At 34.4% G+C, this 16,705-nt stretch overlaps 2 protein-coding genes across 2 annotated transcripts; both read left to right on the forward strand.

Moving 5' to 3' along the window:
* Positions 1-7,233: 7,233 nt before the first annotated feature.
* Positions 7,234-13,811, forward strand: LOC147391727 (benzyl alcohol O-benzoyltransferase-like). The gene is made up of 2 exons (XM_086459977.1): positions 7,234-7,819; positions 12,302-13,811. Exons 1-2 carry the CDS (start codon positions 7,370-7,372, stop codon positions 13,235-13,237), a joined length of 1,386 nt encoding a protein of 461 aa, XP_086316103.1. The 5' UTR covers positions 7,234-7,369; the 3' UTR covers positions 13,238-13,811.
* A 663-nt stretch (positions 13,812-14,474) lies between these two features.
* Positions 14,475-14,834, forward strand: LOC147391728 (uncharacterized). The gene has a single exon (XM_086459101.1). The coding sequence runs from the start codon at positions 14,475-14,477 to the stop codon at positions 14,832-14,834; it is 360 nt and encodes a 119-aa protein (XP_086315227.1).
* Positions 14,835-16,705: the final 1,871 nt, after the last annotated feature.

Here is a 16,705-nt window from a genome sequence, read left to right on the forward strand (position 1 = left end):
TTATTGGGGAAATAATACCTTATGTCGATTCAAGAAATGTAGTGGGGGTCTTATTTCTATCAAATAACATCACCTTCAAATAGACAAGAGATATTAAAATAGAGAAGAGATTTACGGGGCAGACCTATATGTTGCATTTTATCAAGTTTGTTACCTAACGAACTGTCCTATCGTATAAGGACATATTTTAAAATTTTAAAAGTATTTCTAATTTTCAATGATTCAATCTTACATTCTTTTGGAAAAATCAAAAGAAATCTTAAAAGAATCTGGAAATTGATCCTTTAGATTTATATTAAATTTTATTATCAAATAAATATAAAAACCTATTAAAATTAAAAATATAATAATAATATTAATAAATAAAATTTATAAGTTTATTAAATTATTATTATTTTTAGGAATCTTTAAATAAATACAAAATTTTCTTAAATCGTAATTAAATATAAAATTTACAATGATTTTATAATTAGACAGTCTTCACTCGATCAATGCTTGGCTGACTGTTGCGGACACGAATCCATAGATCTAGTTAGAATATCATCACTATTTTTTTTAAGTCTTTTACATAAAGGAAAATATTGAAAATCGAAGAACATTGAATAATTACATGTCATTTGTTAAATTAAGAGTAATTAAAATTTGACGCAGCATGTAACAATAAAAGAATACTAAAATATGGAATTAATCCATCAGAAAAGAATTCTTAAAGAGAAATTTTATTAAATAAAAAATGTATTTTTTTTACTTTGGAGTTATATCCCTTTATAGAGAAAGAGTTCTAATCATAGTAAAACATGAAAAATAGTCAAAAATAGAAAAATTACTAAAAATAGCTAAGCATGGAAATAAAAACTACTTAACCCTAGAATTAAGGCATAATCGACGGTGCTTGATTCTGAATTTTATAACAAAAGTTTGAAAACTATAAAAAATAACAAAATTACCTAAAAAAGGGGTAAAAGAATGAATAGAGCCTAAAAACTAATAATTGCATATAATAATGAACTATTCCTTTGATTTTTGACCATTATTTTAGATTAATTTTATTATTTAAGAATTAATTTGCTAATTTTATGATATTAAATTTTAAAAGGTTCAAAGTAGAAGAAATAAGTTCAGATGGACTTTTGGGTGAAATCAAAAATCAAAAGGGTGAGAAATAATTTTGAAGAAGAAAAAGAGCCAAAGAAATAAGAAAAATCTAAAAAGATATTTTCTCCCTTAATGTGCTGCATAACAATTCAAAATCCAATAAATTTCTCTTTCCTACTCACATTTTTCTATTTTTCTTCTTTTTCTCCAAGTTTCTCTCTTCTCTATCTTCCCACAACTTTTTTTTTTCTTATTTTTCTCACTTTTTTCTCCCTTTTCCATCTATTCTACACGTTCCATGCACCCCATATTTTCTCATCTAATCTTCTATTCTCTCCCTCTCATCCATATTTTTTTATTCTTCTATTTAATCTCTTCTCATCAAAAACTCAAAATCCGAATCAGGATCATCATATTCACAATTCCCTAATTTAATATTCAACTTCCAGGATTATAAACTAAAATTCTCTTTCTACCAATTTTCACTTGAATCTCTTTAATTTTTCTTCCTTCTGTAAAAGAATTCAACAATCAAGAATGAAAAAGTGTAGGATCAAAAAATAATATAAAGTAAAGAAGAAATTGAGTTATAATTGCATCCTCCTAACTTTTTTTTTTTGTTTAATTATTTTAGTCAGTAGAAAGAATGATAAATTTTAAGATGATCGACTAAGTCTTTTTTTATGGTGAAAAGGGAAACCATAGATTGCAATTGAATTTTTATTGATAAATTAATCGATTATTGTTATTGAATATATTATTTTATTGTTTGATTAGATATTTGATCTTAGTAATTTACTTATAAAATTCCATGATATGATGTGTATTCTGATTACACCAAATGCTTGGAATTTCCTGTAAAAATTGGTTAACAACAATAATTGATAAATTCATTATTTTTATGAAAAATCTAATCGGTGTTTGATAAAAAATCAATAAAAATATCTGTTATAGTTTTGTGGTTGATCTTAATTCTTAATAGTTTCCAAATTGAATTTCTATTTTTCTTATTTAGTTAGATTTAGTTTTCTTTCAAAATTAATTTTAATTTTTCAGATTTATGATTTTTATTCTCCTTTTATATTTCATGACCCATAATTTTGGTTACACTTCAATTCTTTTGGATTGACCTTGTACTCCCGAGTATTTTATTATTTCGCTACACGCTTTGCACTTATGATTTTGAATTTGCAATACTTAAGTTGTAGCAAAAACGAAACTCCATCGCAAAGCATGAATTTTGAAGATCTTGACATTTTCATTCAAAAATGGGTTTTCTCAAATTATTCCGACTCTATCGTCTATCCGGGTCTATGGGCTTAGGTCTTATGCTTGGACTTTTTGCGATCCAAATGTTTCATGAATTTTTTTGCATCTTGACCTGCATGAAAATTGAACATTGGTTAGACCTCGATACCAGTTGAGCAAAATTTCGGTTTGATTATCTGTCCAACTTTTAAAACATCGAAGAAAACATTTATCGGAAAAAAATTATTACATATAATTTTCAATAAAACCTCAATGCTATACATTGACATGAAGAGCACGTTTTAAAATAGTCATGATAATATGACTCGCCAGGTGGCATACTCAAATGACTCTTTGACGTGGACATGTTCCGACCGTAGATCAAATTACCATCAAGCTTCACAAATCATAACCGATTGAAAGAACAAATTATTTTTCACAAATCATAACCGATTGAAAGAACAAATTATTTTTCTAAACCAAGCTGGAGGTCCCAAATGTCATCATCATGTAGAGGAGACAATGATGTATCAACCACTTTTTTTGTATGAGTGGAAAAAAAGTTTTTGCTCTCTTCAACCAGAGCGTTCTCCTCCACCCAAGTATGAGCGGATCCTCTTGAATTTTAAAGAGACTCATCAAAACTGTAAAAAATCACTACAGAGAACTTCAAGAAAAATTACCACAGAAGACCCATTCCCATAAAAAGAAGAGGAAGATGGTTTTCAAAATGAGTGTGCTGGGTTGACACAAAGGGGTGCCACACTAAGGTGGTGGTGTGTACATAACCGTAGATGCTTTTCCACGAGTAAAAAGCATCTCCGGTTATATGACCGCCACCACGTCATTTGTGCCACCTTTTGTATCACTCCAGCATTAGTGTTTCAAAATGTAATCATCTTACTATCACCAAGGTCATTTTCATCACAACAAACAAAATTACAATACTATGATCCTTATAATCATGTTAGTTTTCTATAGTTAAGAAAATATATTTTATAATGTTATTGTTAAAAGCTTCATAGTTAATATTTTAAATTACGAAAAAAACCTTTACACTAAAACTAAAAGAATCGTGGTAATCTGACTACCCCATGTCGCACACTCAATTGACTCTCTTGAGGTGAAGAGTTCAGGAACCGTAGATCTGTGTGTCTCGGGATACAAACACCATGTCATAAGGGGCAAAAGGCGATCTTGTTTTTGCCGAAAAACGACTGCTTTAAGCCGTTGTTTTAAGCGATAGATTCCAGTAGTCGCAAATCGTTGTTTTTCCGCAACTCAACTCGACTTAGACTCGATTTGTCGACTCTCTTGACTCTCTATCTTTCACTCAGACTCGATTTGTTCGACTCTCTCTCGATCGGATTTATAACAAAAATCATTGATTCTTCAATCGATCAGATTTTAAACAAAAATATTCGATTTGTCGCTCGATCTCTCACTCACAAATCTTGGATTTTGAAGAAAGATAACTAGGGTTTTGAATCTTTGGTTAGACGCAATCAGATTTCGATTTGCGATTTTTAGGGTCGATTTTGATTTGGTTTGAACTCGAGAAGAAGATTAAAGTGATTTTGATTTGGTCTGAATAGGAGAAGAAGATTGAAGTGATTTCGCTTTGGTCTGATTTCGATTTGGTTTGAACTTGATTTGGTCTGAACTAGAGAAGTATATTAAAGTGATTTCGTTTTGTGAGTTTTAGGGCTTTGTATATATATACCAGTGCTGGCTATGGCCATTTTGTATTTAGTCCAAGTTAACTGAGCACCATAGAGGGAAAGGAATCCCAAGACCGATAAACCACTGCATTTGGTTGTCTGATTTTATTGCACAAGGAGGCATCTATTTTAACTTGAACTTGTCTTATGCCAAGGGCCATCTGCATTGTCTCTGCCAATGGTGCTGTGTCTACAGTGACTCTTCGTCAGCCTGCAACATCAAGTGGCACCGTAACATATGAGGTTCACATGTGCTTTCTAGTTTGATTTTCATTTTGCCAGGAATACTATAATTTATGGATATCTTGTTTTTCTTGTCAAGATTTATCCAAGTCAGTTACACTTACTGTCATAAAAATGGCTTAGCAGAGGCTACAACATTTTATAATGAGATTTCCCTTAAAATCTAATAAACTTTAATCAGAAGTCGAAGCGGACCTTAAACTTTTTTATTTTTGCTAAGCAAGCAAGTTAGTGGTTAGTAATTAGTGGGTGAAGTATGTTTTTGAACCCAGTTTGTGGAATCAACACTCATAGATTTCAACCAGCAACTAAATTAATAAGTTGGAGCTATTGTTCTGCAACTCTTCTGACATAACCCAAAATTGAGTTTGGAAAGCGCTTCCTCCAAATTAAGCTTTACCAAGCCCACGTTAAGCATCTTTCAAAGGTGTTCAGTCCCTTGAATTTTTTCCTATTTCTTAAGGGTGTCCAATTTTTCATAAGGATCTGATAGTATATTCTTTTTTCCTTGGATCAGTAAAGGGAAATTAGATAATAGAAAAGGGCAAAAATTCACCATACTAAAAGAAAATTAGGCCAATTTTTTTTTTCCTTTCCTTTTCTTTTTTTGATCAGAAAACTTATATAAGACTGTTAAAGCTTAAGCTTCAATACAAAGCAAAAAACACCAATACTCGTCAATGAACTTTAAAGAGTGCTACATTGTACACCACCTGTGAATGGACTTTTTGTCGTTGGTTTACTTCAACAACCTCTATTCTATCAAAATTCAGTACTCATCCAATCTTACTAAGGATAAAGGAGCCTTGATTAGTAGTCAATGTGTACAATGCTCCATTGTGAGAAAACAACTAATCTTTTCATGCAAGGTGGGAACCTAATCCTATTGTCTTCTCTTACTCTCAATGCTTATTTGAATGACATTAATGTCACCACTAGTACCGCACTAAACATTTTACCTAGGCATTATACAACGACCAAGCCTCCAATTCTTCCCAAATAATTCTTCTTTCTTTCTTTTGTTAGGACCATTTGCTTCTCAAAAGATAATCAGTAACAAAAAAAATATCATAATTATATCCACAATTTAAAAAATCACCATATTAACATCCTCATTTCTATACGCTCAACCTTTGAACGATTGTCCAACATTCAGCTCCATAAAGCATAGTTGGCCTTATAAATGTCTTTAAAAATATTACTTTCAATTTGATTGGGATGCGTCAATCACATATCATTCCAGAAGCATACCTCCACTTTAGGATCCATATGGTTATATTCTTTTGCTACATATTTTCGATTAATTTGAGTTTGTAATATTTAATATTTCTTTTCTTTTAAACTTTGTAGATTGCAGGGAAAGTCTCAAATAGTTGAAGATGAGTTAGTTAGGCTTGGCGAACAAATGGTCCATAGTGCTGATGGCACAAGAGCTATAGCTTTGGAGCTTTGCCATGAATTTGAGGATAAGTTAATTAATTTCTCCAAACGTTTTTTTCGTCATATTTAGTTGTTTTTAATTGCTTGTGACGTAGTGATAAAATTGGATTTCTCTAACCTCGAATGACGTTTGAGGTTCTTCATTAAACAGACGATTAAAACAAGTGTAAAATATTAAAAATCCAAATTTCTTAGGGATTAGTACTTCAACTATAGGGAATGGTAAAACATTTAGACATACGTTTTACTTTGAATTCCTTATTCTCCCAGCTCAACTACTTGCTTGATGGGAGACTCACACCTCTAGAATTTCCCTAAAATGTTCCCATTACAAGAGCCTATATTTTTTCAAAATGGATTTCTTTAGCCTCAACCTATATTTGAGGGTCTCCATTAGAAAAACACAGATCTCCTTGAAATAAGGGCAGTGGTCGAGAAATTTTTTGCTCACAGATTTTTTTCCTTAGATCTCACAGGCTCTCCACGTCGTGTAACATGGAGCTCAACAAGGGTAATTTTGTAAATTGGGGTTGCCCTGGATACACGTGAGAATGGATTTGCTGTTAAGAAAGTTCTATGCTAAACTGATGAACCAATGACATGATAGCATGTGATTTAAAAAAGCACTAAAACCGAACTCCTAACCGCTCAGAAATTTTTTCTTTAAGATTGTGGCATCATGCCATTGGTTCATCAGCTTAGCACAGAAATTTCTTAACAACAAATTCATACTTGATACACATGGTGCAAAACGAGTGAAATCTTGTAAATCATGGATGCCCTCTTTAAGGCTAATGTGATTGGCTGTTCCTAGATCCTGTGAGGAAAAAGTCTAAGCAAATTTTTTTCGCAGGATCAACATTTCAGGCACATAACCAACCTATCTAAAATCGGCACCGGCCTAGAAATTAGTACTCATTTTAAGAAATAATACAAATTTTTTAGGAATACATTTCTTTTTAGACTTGGGGTTTCTCAGGTTTAATAAACAATCTCATTGTTTCATGTGTATTAGCGGTATGATATTACCATTATTTTTAAACCACCGTATAATAATTAATAAAATTAAAAAAATATTGATGATAAGATTATTGATGATTTAAAATTAAATACCGTTATTAATTTATAATTAACGACGGATTTTAAAAAATACAGTTATTGGTCTAGAATTAATGACGGATTTTAGAAACCACTGTTAAATTTCCGCCATAAAAAAACACTGTTTTTGTAGTGGTTGTACAATGTTGATAATGTTGTGGTCTGAAATTAAAGATGCAATTGGGTTTGCGGAGGTAACAACGTGGACAACGTGGTTTTAAAACGAAAGACTTTGCGGAGGCACAACGTGGACAACGTGGTTTTAAAACGAAAGACTAACTAGTGGCTCAGAAATTTTCATCTCATTGTCACATTAAATTTCCAAACCTTACAACTTTTCCAACTTTTAAATCACGGCTGAGACTGCTTGAACAGTACGACTAGTTGAGCAACATATCTCTCACTCTTGCAATTCTATAAGTAACTGTGCCATCCGTCTTAATTCATAAACTCAAAGATAAGCAAATATCCTCCTCTTTCTTCTCCCATTTTTCAGTCCAAAAAATCTTCTCTCATTTTCCGTCATGGCACTGTTGGCCGTGGCTCCTATAATGTTTACAGTACGAAGGCGTGACCCTGAATTAATTACTCCATTCATGCCCACCCCACGTGAATTCAAATACCTTTCGGACATTGATGACCAAGAGAGTTTTCGATTTCAATTCCCATTTATACAATTCTATCGGAACAATGTCATGATGGAAGGGAGAGACCCTGTTCAGTACATCAGAGATGCGATTGCAAGAGCACTAGTTTTTTACTACCCATTCGCGGGTAGACTTAGGGAAGGGCCAGGCCGCAAGCTTGTAGTGGATTGCACTGGAGAAGGTATCATTTTCATTGAGGCTGATGCCAATGTTAGGCTTGATCAGTTTCGTGACGTTCTTCGACCACCTTTGCCATGCTTGGAGGCCCTCCTTTATGATGTTCCTGGGTTGGGAGGTGTAATTAACTGTCCTCTCTTGTTAATCCAGGTGACTAAGTACATCTTTTTTTCTTTAGTCCCACAATTAAAGGAGACACACATTCCAAAGCAAAGGATCTTCTTTGTACGCTCTCTGACCTTACAGTTCACAGAACCATAAATCTTTGTATTTGTGTATCCCGAAGCAAATGATCTATGATTCTGTGAAAGGAGTGTACAAAGAGCGAAAAAAAAGTCAGATTTGTTGAGATTTAGAAGGTTGAACTTAAAAATCCTTTAATATTCAATAAGTTTAAACCATACGATAAACCAATTTTTAAACTATAGGGTAATTCAATCCCAAATTTACTTTATGCTTTTTTACTTTATTGCTTTAAGTTTTAGTTGATAGTTTTATTTTTTTACCTTGAGTAATTTTAGTCCCACATCGACTAAGAGAAGAATTGATTTGCAATTCTAAATAAAAATTAGAATCACCACCACTACCACCACCACCACCACCACCATCACACTAATCTTGTCGTTGTCACTATCACCGTTGTTGTCATCACTATCTCCGGCCACCTTCTCTCTCTTCGTTTTACTTTTGTTTTCCTTTCTTCACCTCCACCTCCACCGCCACCACTACCACGTTCCCCTCTCTTCTTCCTCACAATATATGAAAGAAGCCTACATTTGACGATCCAAAGCAGTCAAATTTCATAAATTTTGATAGACCAAGGTGTTAAATTTTACATTGTCAAAATTTTTTTTTGACGGACTGAAACTGTTAAATTAATAGAGGATGGGAGAAATTTGATGACTCTAAGCCGTCGAATCAGGAATGATCATCAAAAATTTCAATAACCATAAGTCGTCAAATTTTGCTTTCTAAAATTTGTAGGCTTTGACCCATCGAATTTTCTTGTCAAAATTTTCAGTTTTCACATAATGTCACTTACTCTGCCACCACCACGTCCTCCCCCCTCCCTTTTATCATTTCCCAAACCTCTTCTTCTCTCCCCCAAGCCTCTATCTCTCCTCTCATCTTCTTTCTCCTCCTCCTCTTGCTCTTCTTCTTCTTCTTTTTCATTTTTCCTCATATGTTTTTTCCTTGATTTTATTTAAGTAAAATCAAATAATGGAATTTGATTTTCCAACCTTACCTATTTTTCCACCATTATTTTTTCATGGATTTCAAATTTCATGGAAAGTCACTTTTCATGTAATCAAACATACTAATGGCAAAATGAAATTTCCTTGTCAGATGATTGTGTCATTCAAAAAACATGATCGGATGGCACATGGTTCTAGAGGACAAGATTTTATGAACTTAAAAAAAAAATTTTAAAAAATTATTTTTCACCATTGAATTTAAATTTTAAATTTAAATGCTTGGTAGCTATCCATTTTCAACCTCTTAGATCAAGGTCGAAAAACTTCTTTTTTAGAATATAGATTTTTTCACGAGATCTAGAAGGCTTTGGTGTTGGATTGCTAATGTGCTAATCCATGTGGGCCCAACAACCTATTGTAAGATTTGGAATCTTAAAATTAAAATATTTGGGTAGAGAATGTTCCAGCAAGAGAGAGGTCATGCTTACGTTGGTTTGTGAGCAAAAAAGCACTGGTGGATCCTCTATAGCTCATTTTTCCTGTAGTGCTTTTCCAAGGTTAGGAGAACGCCACGTCAACAAGAAATTATATACCCACGGTTAAAAATTAATTGGTTAAAAATTGAAGGTTGGTGACCATCGATTTTGAAACTCTTGACATAATTCTTTTCATTAAATCAATAAGTATATTTCGAGTCACTAAAACAAGGTTCTTTATTTGATTAAATCTGTTTTAAAAAGGGAGTTGAGCTGGAGTGACCTCATATTGCACTTCTTGATGTGAAAGTGGATAGGAACCATGGATGAAAAGCATCTATGGTTGCCATATACTTTCACATCAAGACTGCGATATGAGGTTCCAGCCCGTAAACACTTAAGCATTATTCTTAAAATGGACGTTTTGTACATGAGTCATGCTACCCTGACTTCATTGGACACTGCATTCAAAACTGCTGATGTGGCAGTGCACAGAAAACCATATATTTTTTCCTAGAGATACAAGGAAAGGAATCTATGGTTTCTATGTGTACTGCCACATCAGTGTAGTGTTGACCGCAGTGGTCAATGAAGTCAGTTCAGTGTTTACCTTTGTCCATACATGTTCTTTGAAACAGTGTCTTTTGACTTGTCTCTCTTCACCTTCTATAATCTCTCTCTCTGGGGTGCGCACATTAAAATCAGAACGTTGATCCATCAAAACAGGTGATTTTTTTTGGCAGTCTTTCTACTATTTGCATCTAATTTTTGGGCACACATCAAATTGTTTTTCCTCAATTTTTGGTTGCAAAAAACTAGAGAAATTACCGTTGATTGACTTGGGTTGTTTTATCTTAGGGGGTGTAGGTTGAACCACTACATGGGTTCAATGTGATTCTTTACCAAATACTTGACGAAAAATCATGTTTACCTTTATGAACCAAGTAGTATTATAAGATATGCGAGTACACAGAGGATGAGATTCATCTTCAAGTCAACATAAAAGATGCATTACAAAATCTGAACCTAGAAAAATAGAGAAAAGTTCAAGCATTGCTTGACTTAATCAATCTTACAAATTGTCAAAGATGGGTTGCACCCAGGAAATGGTACATGGAATGCACCACGTGAAAACTGAAAAATTTGACAGGCCAAAGCCCACAAATTTAAGAAATCGAATTTCGACGGCCCATGGCCGTTGAAATTTTTTATGTTCCCCAATTCAATGGTTATAGCTATCAAATTTCTCCCATCCTCCATTAATTTGATGGTTTTGGTCGGTTGAAAAAAAAATTTGACAATGAAAAATTTGATCTGTCGAATTTTGTGAAATTCAATGGCCTTGAACTGCCCAATATAGGCTTTTTTCACATTGTGATAAGGCGTTACAGTAGTAAAGCCACCCACTACTTATCTTCAAGGTACCTTGATAGAATTCAATTCAAGGTAGAGATTGTTATGTTTATGCCTTGTATTATATTTGTATGATGATTACATTAGTAGAATGAACCTTTTTGTCCTAGGGTCAATTTAATTTTTATATGATTTATATATTTTTAGCAAAACCGTGAAGGGATCATCATCATCAACAAATGTAGGCAATTAGTGTTGAACCACGAAAATCCTGTGGGGCTCTCTCTTTCTTGATAAATAAGCTGGGTTGAAGGGACCCCACCCTTTTATTTAATAATGGAAAATGCTGAAGTAACATTGAAATTGACATAGTTTTCACACTGCTGATGTGGATGTGTGCACGGAATCATATATAGATGCTTTTCATTGTGATACAAGTGAGAAGCATCTACGATTCTGTGCACGCCTATGAGTGAAACGATGTCAATTTCAATGTTAGTCCAACAAGGTTCTTTAATAATCACTCGCAAATATGGTTACAACTTACATTATCATCTAATAGAATCTCTTTACTTTTGATTTGTGTTTTATTTTAAATATTATTATTATTATTATTTGCCCATATATATTTTTCATGTAGAAAATTTAACAGGTATTGAATTAAAAACATTAATTTATATAGATAGCCTAGTCTTGGTCTCACTTGGACCCTTAAATCGGCGAAAATTTAGATCCACATCTTGAGAAACTGATCACCACTTAAAATTATGATTTCTATGAGATGTGCATCATCCGATGAGAAAGTTGTCATAAGCTAGCATTGTTTCATCTTCAGAAGGAAATCAAATTTGCATATGTTTGATTGTCCATTTTTAGGAGATCAAATAAGGCCTTCATTTGATTAGTTTCCTAATATGAATCAATAAGGGGGTACGTCGTGAATCAATGCAATTTATTTTCTTTTATCTTGTTTATTCCTTTGCTTGCTTAGCAAAATCAAGGTATAAATTAAAGTCTAATTAATTGTCAATAAACCAATCTCTGAGTTTGTGAGACTTTGCTATTCATTTACCATGTTGACACCCTCGATCCTCAAAAGAAAATCCAGACTCATCAAATTTAGACCCAGAAAGGGTCCATGCCAGCATTGAATAATCTATCATCAACAGTATTTATATCATCCAATAACTCTTATTAGAGAATAAGATGCATTGCATTAATGTGCGTGAGAATATATCAATTAGGATATTCTAAAATATTTATATTAGGCTAGTTTCCATATATCTTGATTGATTTGATGTTTATAAAAACCTTATTGGGATTTATGTAATATTCATCCAAGAGTTTCCCAATAAAATCATGAATAATGCTGAAGTGACCTCAAGCTGGAATCTCATATCGCACTTCTTGACATGAAAGTGTATGGGAACCATTGATGCTTTTCATCGAGATGCAAGTAAGAAAGCATCAATGGTTCCTATCCCCGTTTGCGTCAATAAGTGCTATATGACGTTCCAGCTTGAGGTCACTCGAGCACTACTCAACAATCATTTCTTCTTCAACTCCCTTTAATTTAAACACTACTAATTCCTTGTGATTGCACACAGGTGACCCGTCTGTTGTGTGGTGGCTTTATTGTCGCAGTTCGCCTAAACCATGTGATGAGTGATGCTTCAGGATTGGTCCAATTCCTGACAGCAGTTGGTGAAATGGCACATGGTGCACGTGCTCCATCAGTGCAACCTGTGTGGCAGCGAGAACTCCTAAATGCCCGAGACCCACCACAAGTGACATGCATGCATCCCGAGTATGAAGAAGTGCCCGGCATCAAGGGCACAATCATCCCACCAAACGATTTGGTTCACCAATATTTCTTCTTTGGCCCACAAGAAGTTGCAGCCCTACGCAAACATCTACCACTTCATCACCAAAACAAATGTTCTATCTTTGAGATAGTCACCGCATGCATGTGGCGTTGTCGGACGATCGCCCTCCAGTCTCATCCAAGAGAAAAAATCCGTCTACTCTGCATGGTAAACACACGAAACAAGTACCAACCACCACTGCCATCTGGATTCTATGGAAATGCATTGGCATTTACGGTGGCATTGTCCACAGCCGGGAAGCTGTGTCAGAATTCATTTAGTTACGCATTGAAGCTAGTGAAGAAAGCAAAGGCCAATGTGACAGACGAGTACATGAGATCAGTGGCAGATCACTTAGTAATCATGGGTCGTCCCCACTTTGCAGTGGTGGGGACCTACCTCATATCGGATGTGAGACGTGCGGGGTTCAATGAGGTGGATTTTGGGTGGGGAAAAGCAGTGTATGGTGGGCCAGCAATAGGAAGTGTTGGGAGAATTCCTGGGGTGATAACCATATGTTCACAGTGCAAAAACAATAAAGGTGAGGATGGAATGGTGGTTCCCATTAACTTGCCCAAGCTCGTGATGCAAAGGTTCATGGTGGAGATGGAGCAAATGATAAGAGAGCCTGTTAAAGACCCAAACAGTACCTCAACATTTATTGTGTCGCCGCTTTAAACTAATGAGGGCTTGAATCCTTGCTTGCAGCATCAATGGTAATCATAGGTGAATATATATCATGAAAAATCCGCTTCAAGTTCCCAGAGAGGACTCAATTGAAGATGAGATTAGGCCTCTTCAACAAATTTCAAAGAATAAGCTTATGATTTGCTATGATAGTGAACAACTAAATTCCCTATCCCATTATCAAAATTAGAAGTTCAATCGTTCGTGGATGAATCTAAGAATGATAACACTCATAGTCTATTCTAAAGAGAGACGAATGTGATATTGCATCTTAATTTGATCGCGCCTATGAACCAGTAGCAAGGTCTACTAAGAAGGGTTGATCGAGGAGGAAAAAGTCTTGGTCTCATTTGGCCCTCTAATTGCATCTAAATCTATATCAAAAGATAAATTCACTGTGTTTGGGTAGAATGATGCAGCCTTTTTCCTCACAGATCTCATAGGCCCTCCACTGCATGACACATGAAACAACTTTTATTTGTTGTACTGACAGGCGTAAGTTTTTTTTATATGGATTGGTGTGTCGTAAGAAAAATTTGATCTATCAATAGAATCTCTCTAATAATGGTGTCCCTAATTGGTACGGGTCCCACAAATTTAACAAATCAAAATAGCGACACTGTCTGGACAAGGAATATTCTCATTGCCATGTCAAACACAAATATGCAAAGATAACAAAATTTTCTAAAATGGTTTCCAATGTCTCGACAAAAATATTAACCAACTATTCATTAGGCAAATTGGTTTCTCACGAAACAATATGAGAATCTTGTATAATTGGTAGGTCCCAAGACTTTTGAAACCATTCTTCAAAGAACTTTCCATAAATGAAATGAATTTATAACTTGAAATTAGATGACTCACACATGAAAAAAATATATTTAAAAATGAAATATTAAGGTGTAAATATTGTAATAATGCTTAGTTGTTAATGTGCAGATTAGTTAGTTAGTTAGTTTTCTACTTATGCTTAGTTGTTAATCTGCAAATTAATTAGTTAATTAGCTGTCTAGTTATTAGTTAGCTTTCTAGTTATGCTTTTTGTTATAATTAATTCATTGTAATAGTGGCTATTTATATAGCTGGCTTCTGTATTGTTTTAGAAAGGATGAATGAATCTTCTTCTTCTTCTTCTTCTCGAGTTTAATATGGTATCAGAGCTAATTTGATCCACTGCAAATTTGCTTGTTTTCTTCTTCCTTCATTGATTATTCTTGTCTTCTTTGATATGACGAATCTTTTCTCGATGAGTGATTCCAATTCTGGAGAGCGTACCAATTTGAATCGTTCCGCTATTGAAGAACCTTCGAATCCTTATTATCTTCATCATTCTGATAGCCTTGGGCAAGTGCTCGTCTCGCAGCAGCTCACCGGTGAGAATTATACCAACTGGAGTTGCGCGAAGTTAATTGCACTGTCTGTGAAGAACAAATTGGGATTTGTCAATGGTTCTATTCCTGAGCCTCAAGATACTGATGCTAATTTGTTCAACTCCTGGATTCACAATAATAATATTGTCATATCTTGGATATTAAATTCGGTTTCAAAGGAAATTTCTGACAATATTATTTTTGTTGCTTCTGCCTGAGAGATTTGGCTAGATCTTAGGGATCGTTTTCGACAGAGGAACAGACCTAGAATTTTTCAACTTAAATGTGAATTGATGAATTTGCGTCAAGAACAGAGTTCTGTTAGCATTTACTTCACAAAGCTGAAAACTATATGGGAAGAACTGAGTAATTACTGGCCTAATTGTTCTTGGGAAAGTGCTCTTGTGGTGGAATTAAAAATCTTAATGATCATCATCAAATGGAGTACATAATGTCCTTCTTAATGGGACTTGATGATTTTTTCTCTCAAGTTCGTGGTCTGTTGCTTCTCATGGATCTGATGCCTCTTATCAATCGTGTTTTCTCTCTGATTGTTCAAGAGGAACAACAAAGGAGGATTAATCCTTCCTTTGATTCGAGCACTTCTACTAGCACAATGGCCTTTGCTGTTAAAACAGATGTTGCTAAGTCTGGTGGATCTGGTTATCAAAATTCTCAGAATTCCAATTCCATTGCTTCCAAGAATCAGAAAAAAGACAGGCCTTATTGCACGCATAGCAAGATTCTTGGACATACTGTGGATCGTTGCTACAAGATTCATGGATGTCCTCCTGGATTTAAATTCAGATTCAACAATAATTCTAATGCTACTGTTTATCAAGTTTCTACTTCTAATGATAGACTAGATCAGTCTAATTCTTTTGGAGGTTTTGTTCAGAATCTGAACTCCAATCAATATCAACAACTAATGTCTATGCTTTCTACACATTTGAGTAGTTCAACACAAGTCACCAATGCTCCTGATCCTTCTCAAACCAACTACCTCGCAGGTATTTGTTTCTCTGTGTCTTTGAGTCTTCTATTTTCATCCAATCAGTTCTGTATTGTAAACTCAGGAGCTACTTGACATATTTGTTCACAAGCCAGTGCTTTTGTTTCTTTGCATTCTATTCATCACACAATAGTTGCTTTGCCAAATCATTATCAGATTTTGGTCCATTTTGCTGGTGATGTCAAATTGCATTATTACCTTGTGCTTAAGGATGTATTGTTTGTTCCTCAATTCAAATTTAACTTGATCTCAGTCAGTGCTTTAGTAACTGGATCTGGCCTTACAGTGAGTTTCCTTCCTGACTACTTTGTTATCTAGGATCTATGAACCAAGAGGATGATTGGCAGGGGTCCAAGATCTCTATGTTCTTAATGTTCAGTGTTTGAATTCTATTTCCAATGCATTTGTCAATAATGTTTGTGCTCATATTTGGCATAATAGTCTAGGAAATATTTCTATAAGCGACTTGATTCTTTGAAAGATCAGTTGAAATGTGATGTAACTAGATTGCATAAGTCGGATCCTTATTATATTTGTCCTCTTGCTAAGCAAAGAAGGTTGCCCTTTGAATCCAATAATCATTTGTCCAAATTTCCTTTTGATCTTGTGCACTGTGATATTTAGGGGTCATATCAAATTGTTTCTTATACTGGTCATCAGTTTTTCTTGACTCTCAATGATGATTGCACTCGTTTTACTTGGATTTATTTGTTGAGGACTAAATCTGACGCTGTCTCTGTGATATCGAAGTTTTTCACTATGATTTCCACTTAGTTTAATGCCAAAATCAAGGTATTTCGATCTAATAATGCACCCGAGTTATCTTTCGCTGAGTTTTTCCAAGATAAGGGAGTTTTGCATCAGTTTTCATGTGTTGAAAGGCCTCAGCAAAACTCAGTTGTGGAGGGAAAACATCAACACCTCTTGAATGTAGCTCAGTCATTGTTTTTTCAATCCAAGATTCCAATTTCTTTTTGGACAGATTGTGTTCTTACTGCGGCTTTCTTGATTAACAGAACTCCTTCTCCATTATTGCGGCACAATACACCTTTTCATTTGCTATACAAAACAGCTCCT

This window comes from Akebia trifoliata, chromosome 11, assembly GCF_017979445.1.
Source record: "Akebia trifoliata isolate Shusen 1 chromosome 11, ASM1797944v1, whole genome shotgun sequence".
Classification (NCBI taxonomy): Eukaryota; Viridiplantae; Streptophyta; class Magnoliopsida; order Ranunculales; family Lardizabalaceae; genus Akebia; species Akebia trifoliata.

Bases quoted from the DNA above. Each gene is read 5' to 3' on its own strand.
- LOC147391727 (XM_086459977.1), top strand. From the start codon at position 7,370: ATGGCACTGTTGGCCGTGGCTCCTATAATGTTTACAGTACGAAGGCGT. The intron at 7,820-12,301 runs GTGACTAAGTAC...GATTGCACACAG, and splicing joins GTCCTCTCTTGTTAATCCAG to GTGACCCGTCTGTTGTGTGG.
- LOC147391728 (XM_086459101.1), top strand. From the start codon at position 14,475: ATGACGAATCTTTTCTCGATGAGTGATTCCAATTCTGGAGAGCGTACC.